Below are 6,887 nucleotides of genomic sequence, written 5' to 3'. Positions count from 1 at the left end.
CTGTGTGCTGTAGCACAGATATAATATATGCAAACGACACCTTAGTAAAGGCTAGCAGGAGCAAGTTGAATATTCCCGTGAACTTGCAGGCTTGCAGGCCGAATTGAGCTTTCATGAATAAACAATGATTCAAACAAACAAACAAACAAACAAACAAACAAACAAACACACAAGCAATTCCCCCGTGTGGTCCTAGATTTAGCGCGACCGCGTGCGTCTCTACTCTCCAAGCAGAGGTAAGGCTCCGGCTGTGTTTTTTTTAGCTTTTTTTAAATAGTTTTTATCAGGCTTTCTATTTTGTATTGTATGTTGTGTTGTCAAACCCTAACAATACAAGATACAATACAAAATAGAGAGTCCGATAAAAACGACTAAAAAAAACGTTTAAAAAAACAGCCGTAGCATAACCTCTGCCTTGAGATTAGTGCGACTCCCAATCGGCTGAAATGTACTAAAGATTAACTCTATTTGTCCAATTTCTACTATTAGACTACTGATTACCGATCCTAGGAGCCTGGTAAAGGATAGCGGGAGCGAGTTGAATATTCTCGCGAACTTGCAGGCCTGTAGGTCGATTTGAGCTTTTATGAATAAACAATGATTCAAACAAACAAACAAACAAACAAACAAACAAACAAACAAACAACCACACACACAATTGGGTCCTAGATTCAGCGCGACCGCGTGCGTCTCTGCTCTCCAAGCAGTGTTAGGCTCGGGCTGTTTTTTAACATTTTTTTAGTCATCTTTATCGGGATTTCTATTTTGTATTGTATCTTGTGTTGTCAAACCCTAACAACATTGCAAGATACACTACAAAATAGAAAGCCCGATAAAAAACGACTGAAAAAAAGTTTTTAAAAACAGCCGGATCCTAACCTCTGCTAGGAGAGTAGTGCGACTCCCAATCGGCTGAAATGGATGGGCGAGCCAGAGCATTAAAAAACAGATTGGTAGTAGTATATTATCAGATATATATGTGTGTAAATCACATATACATGTTCCAAAAATTACAAATATATATGATTTTCTACACATATATGTGTGCTGTAAAGAACAGATATATATGTGACTCTATACACATTATGTGTGCCGTCAAAGACAGATATATATGTGATTCACCACGCACATATATGTTTGCCGTCGAAGACAGACATATGTGCTTAGTGGAGCACATATATATCTGTTTTCAACGGCACACATATATGTGTGGTGAATTACACATATATATCTGTTTTGCACGCAGACATATGTGTGTGCGGAAGCACATATATATCTGTGTCCTGTGGCAGACATATATGTACTGCACCCGTCACACATATATCTGCGTGCAAAACAGATATATATGTGCTTCACCACGCACATATGTCTATGTTTTGTAGCACAGATATATGTGACGCCGCTTTACATATATCTGTGTGTTGTAGCACAGATATAATATATGCAAACGGCACCTTAGTAAAGGCTAGCAGGAGCAAGTTGAATATTTCCGTGAACTTGCAGGCCTCTCCAAGCAGAGGTTAGGCTCCGGCTGTTTTTTTTTTACCTTTTTTTAAATAGCTTTTATCGGGCTTTCTAATTTGTATTGTATCTTGTGTTGTCAAACCCTAACAAGATACAAATAGAGAGTCCGATAAAAAACGACCAAAAAACGTTAAAAAAACAGCTGGAGCCTAACCTCTACTTGGAGAGTAGTGCGACTCCCAATCGGCTGGAATGGATGGGCGAGCCAGTGCATTAAAGAAGATATCGGTGATAGTATATTATCAGATATATTTTTAAATCACATAACCATGTTCCAAAAATAGCAGAGATTTATATATTGACAAGTTAATTGCAAGTTCTTGCCCGTGGGCTAATTGCAATTAACATAACAGATTAAGAACAGTGTAAGATACAAAATCACAAGTGTCTACTGTACTCTAAAACTAGTCAAAAGCTAACTCTAGATCCTGGATTATTGGGTTCGACTCCTTTTTATATATGACTTTCCACACATATATGTGTGCTGCAAAGAACAGATATATGTGTTACTTTATACACACATATGTGTGCCGTCAAATTCAGATATATATATGATTCACCACACACATATATGTGTGCCGTCGAAGACAGACATATGTGCTTAGTGGAGTGCATATATATCTGTTTTCAACGGCACACATATATGTGTGGTGAATCACACATATATATCTGTTTTGCACGCAGACATATGTGTGTGCTGAAGCGCATATATATCTGTGTCCTGTGGCAGACATATGTGCTGCACCAGTTACACATACATCTGCCTGCAAAACATATATATATGTGCTTCACCACGCACATATGTCTATGTTTTGTAGCACAGATATATGTGACGCCGCTTAACATTTAACATTGATGCAAGTTTGGTACCACAGTCTAGTCTATACCAGACTTCATAGGTCGCTGGCCGGAAAACCATAGGATGGAACAAATATAGGTAAACCGGCCAGAGAAGTACAGCCGGCTAGGGAACAGCTTGCGACCTACGGAGGAAATGATTGTTCTGGCCGGCTGACTCCCCTAGTGTAGTAATACTCTATTTGTCCAATTGCTACATTTAGACCACCGATCTACGAAGCCTGGTAGAGGCTAACCTTGGTCCTCACCACACCGTTGCCGCATACTTTAACATTGGACTAACATGACGATATTTTCTATGATCATTGGTGACGACAAAAGACAAACGGTTGGAGTGTTTGCAGCCCAAACGTATAATTATATGATACATATACGTATATATGATTTGCAGCACACACCAATTTTGCAGATGATGTCTTTATTTGCAAAGTTTCCAATTAAAGTTAATCTCACTCTCTTCATGTTCTAAAGTCACACAATTATGCAAAGTAGATCATTCTTTGCATATGTAGCGTGAGCTTATATCCATCATCACTTATTAAGCTATGAACATACAAATAGTTATGAAGATTTGTCAAACATTTCTGGAGTTCTACCCTTCAATTTCTCAAACAAAACAGGGGACCTAAGCCGACGCCAATTCTTTACGACTAGTAAGAGCTTTCTACTTTAAAGAATCATGACCATAGCTTGTGACAGTAATAATTTTCAGAAATTTATGACTGAGTTATCATGTATGTAAATATGTGAGTGGGTCTGTGTGCGTAATTATGTGTGTGTGTGTAAAGCGAAACATATAAGAACGTGACATACTATATATATGTGTGTCTGTGTGCGCAAGTGTGTGTGTGAAGCTGAAACAAATGAGTGTGTACTTTTAAAGCTGAAATATATATTGGTGTCCTACCATGTATATGTGTATGAGTATAGAGAAACATATAAGAGCGTGTGCTTCGATGTGTATGTGTATGTGTGCAGACGAACATATATGTGCTTGTCCTACCATATATATGTGTGTGTGTAATGCTGAAGATATATGAGTGTGTCCTACCATGTATATGTGCATGTGTATAGAGAAACATATAAGAGCGTGTGCTTCGATGTGTTATGTGTATGTGTGCAGACGAACATATATGTGTTTGTCCTGCCAGATATATATGTGTGTGTAAAGCTGAAGATATATGAGTGTGTTAATCGATGCATTATATATGAGGAAATCCTTGTCTTTATATGTAAGTAATTTTGCAACACTTGGCCCCCAATAGTATTTCCCAAGGACACAACGTTTAGTCAGGAATACTAGGAATCGAACGCGTGAGTCTCGATCTCGTGTCCGCTAGCCTAGCCACCCTTCACCCATAATGACTGGGGCTTGAAACTTACAATTTATGAGCGCCTGAGCGCGCGCACAGTGAAGACCACCATGTAGAGAAACAAGACTCTTCACGGCAAATGTTAACCCTCACCATATTTTGGCTACAAGCTGTGTATATGTGTTGATGAAGTGTTTAGGCAACAAGTGACGTTCGTCTACGTCTATACTATATAGTATATAGTGTCACTGACGAAAGATAAACGGATGTTATCTGAAATGTCTGGCTTCCAAAATCATAACCAGTTGCTTGAGTAATTGCTTTTTGGCATGTCTTATAACTTGGATGTCTAACCTTTATCGACGTACACTATGTGGTGTTGTCTCCTAATGATCTTTGTTGCCTAGCGTTAGTCAGGGTGATTATTTCCATTCTGTTTGCTAAATTGTTCTGTGTCGCGCGAAGAAATTATTCGTGACCTCAGTGTGACGATAAGGGCAAAAAGTACAAACACAGAGGGTCCTGAACTGGTGATTGATTAGAATAGAGTATTGCCATAACATTTCTCAGCCTAGAAACGGCAGGTTTTATTGTGCATTCCAACGTGCCTATACTTTGTAAATGGTCGATCTTGGCGTTTTTACAGTGATATGTTGCAATATCTTATACTGAAATAGTTGTTCGATTTGACAACCTGTTCTATATACTGCTGCTAAGAGCAACTTATGACCCTCTTTGTTATTTTCAGTTTTACCTATAGCTAGTGCCTGACATTTTGACAGGAAGGCAATCATCGGCGCTGCTTGTGAGGAAATGTGTATGAATTTACCCTGTATATAATATTATTACCTAGTGAAAATGAAGGTATAGTTGGGGAGTGCTTGTCTGTGTGTGTTTCTGTGTTTTATCGGATCATCACATCAAAGACTTCTGGATGGATTGTGACAATATTTTGTCTATGGATATGTTTTGGGTCTCATGGTGGCTATCCTTGGTACTTTAGCAGATCTAAAAATATTTTGTCCTAGGAATTTCAGATACTTGTACATAAGGGCAAGAAGTGGGCATCATCATCAACTGACAAAAGAGAACAAGATACCGCGAGTAAAGTCATCATAAACCAACATGCCTAGTTTATATGCTATGCTATGATGATGTTATCAAAACACCTGTTTTGATTTTCCAGGTCTATGCAACAAAACTGGTGCCTCGAGGCTAGCAGGATGTTCTACAACCCGTATAAGAAAATGTCGTGTTATACGTACATGTACAGTCTAGCGATGATGATGATGTGATAACTACAACGACAAACGGATGGAATTCAGTGGGGTAGGGATTCAAAATGTGCAATCAGTTCGAAAAAGCCCCTCCCAACATGGCGGATACAACTTGTGTGCGGGTTCTCTTAGACTCCGAGCCGTCCCAAGACGTACTGTGCTTCTGTTCGGACCTCCGAGCTCGCAGTGACGCACATGTCGTACAGGGGTGGGCTCTAGTCCCGCACTCCAGGAGAAAACAACCACAGACATCGGCAGGTAAACTCACGAAGTACAAGCAACCAAATAATTTGTTAAGCAGAAGAAAAGGCAGTGCGACTCCAGAAAAGTACGTCTTTCAACATTTCGATGACGTCGGATCATACATGAGGGATTACCGACAGAAGTACACGTGTCTGGGGGAACAGGAGCTGATGGAGAGTCCTGTCATGTCTGAGGATGGAGACTCAGTAGGTGACTCGGCGTCAACTATAACAAGGTAAGGACATGGTCAGGAACGATCAGGAGCTTTGAGTATTCTCGTTTGTGGGAGTGAAAAATAAAATGTTTATCGGTAAATACATAGAAATCATGCTCCTGGCCATTTTTTTTACATTTTGTGTGTTTGTACATAGGTATTATCAGACTTTTCATCCCCCCACACTACCCAGTCGGGGCCAGTTTCAAAACGTGACCCTAGTATAAGCTGATGTTATATGTAAAGTTCTGTTTTCAGGACACCAAGAGAAATGACGGAGACTCCCGATCCCGACTTGGATCCGTCGGTTCCTATGCCAACAAACAGACAACGATACAGTAGCCCGTCCAGCGAGGAGGGCGCCGTCTCCATGACAACGAATAGTACGTCCGCTAAAGCCCACTCCGTCTCCGGTGCCAGCACCAGTGAGAACACCCTACAAGTTCCCGCCACAACCGGCCTGTCCAAGATAACCGTACAGACGAACAGACTGCCGGATCAGCAGAGAGCAGGACCGAGACGTGGTCCTAGTAGGTCAAAACTCATCGCCAAACCACCCACCGAGAAAACCACTGGTAAAAACGACGTTTTAATAATGTTTGTCACCTTTCTGCTTCGTAAGAATTTCGACTTCTTTTTCTAAATTACCAGTAATAATTAAAAAAAAATTCAATTAGCAAAATGTCATAAAACTGTGAACCTCTTTTTATTAGTTGACATTTCATCGGATAAAAAGTAGTGCATGTTTCTTGATTCAAGTATACCCTTGAATCGTCATTTGCAGTGCCGATTTAGTGATCTCTGCTTTTATTCAAATTTCAGGTTCAGAAGATATCCGAAGACCCAGTTCTGCGGAGGCCGTCTTCCTGTCCCCTGTTGGGGGTTACCTCTCGGCCTCTCCGGCGTTCGGCGCTTTCCGCAAGTACCACCGCAAACAGAACTATCAACAGGTGGGAAAAGAAAAGCGCCGCCTAGCGGAGATGTATGGTATTGCCAATCTTAGTTCTCCAGAGGCGCAACAGCTGGAAACTCAGCAGCAGGGACCTTGTGCATCCCCACGCCTTCTTGTCACATGTAGAAACGCGCCTGTGGTTAAAAACGGGGCACTAGTTGTGGAGAAGGGAAGCAGTAACCTATCTACCCCCAAAATGCCCCCATGGCCTGTCAGACCAAAGTCTCAGACATTGAAGCCTGGATCCAACAGAGCACTGGACGGTTATGTGGTATGGGATGCTAGTGAGGGGAAATGGACAATAAACACCACTTATGTCGCAGCCTTAATGGCATATAACCAAGCCACGCCGGATGTTGCAAAGATGCTGAGACAGTACATGAGTGGATCTGCCAAAAAAGGACCTGCGACTCTATGACAAGATTTCTTTACTACACAAATCAGTGCTTTAAAAAAAGTGCTATCAAAAACAATAAGAATCCTGTATTGAATAGATATACAAGTCA

General features: G+C 40.8%; 1 protein-coding gene across 2 annotated transcripts in view; it reads left to right on the top strand.

Annotated features, from left to right (window-relative positions):
* The window catches only part of LOC118409314, a 41,075-nt gene extending 34,213 nt beyond the window's left edge, over positions 1–6,862 (top strand). For both annotated transcript variants that reach the window (XM_035810255.1, XM_035810254.1), the window contains exons 2-4: positions 4,882–5,450; positions 5,688–6,004; positions 6,252–6,862. In XM_035810255.1, the coding sequence (XP_035666148.1) occupies positions 5,038–5,450; positions 5,688–6,004; positions 6,252–6,799 (1,278 nt within the window). In that variant the 5' untranslated portion in view covers positions 4,882–5,037 and the 3' untranslated portion in view covers positions 6,800–6,862. The remainder of the gene's footprint in view (positions 1–4,881; positions 5,451–5,687; positions 6,005–6,251) is intronic.
* Positions 6,863–6,887: the final 25 nt, after the last annotated feature.

The sequence above is a fragment of the Branchiostoma floridae genome, chromosome 2 (assembly GCF_000003815.2).
Source record: "Branchiostoma floridae strain S238N-H82 chromosome 2, Bfl_VNyyK, whole genome shotgun sequence".
Classification (NCBI taxonomy): Eukaryota; Metazoa; Chordata; class Leptocardii; order Amphioxiformes; family Branchiostomatidae; genus Branchiostoma; species Branchiostoma floridae.
This window is presented reverse-complemented; position numbering and strand designations above follow the sequence as displayed.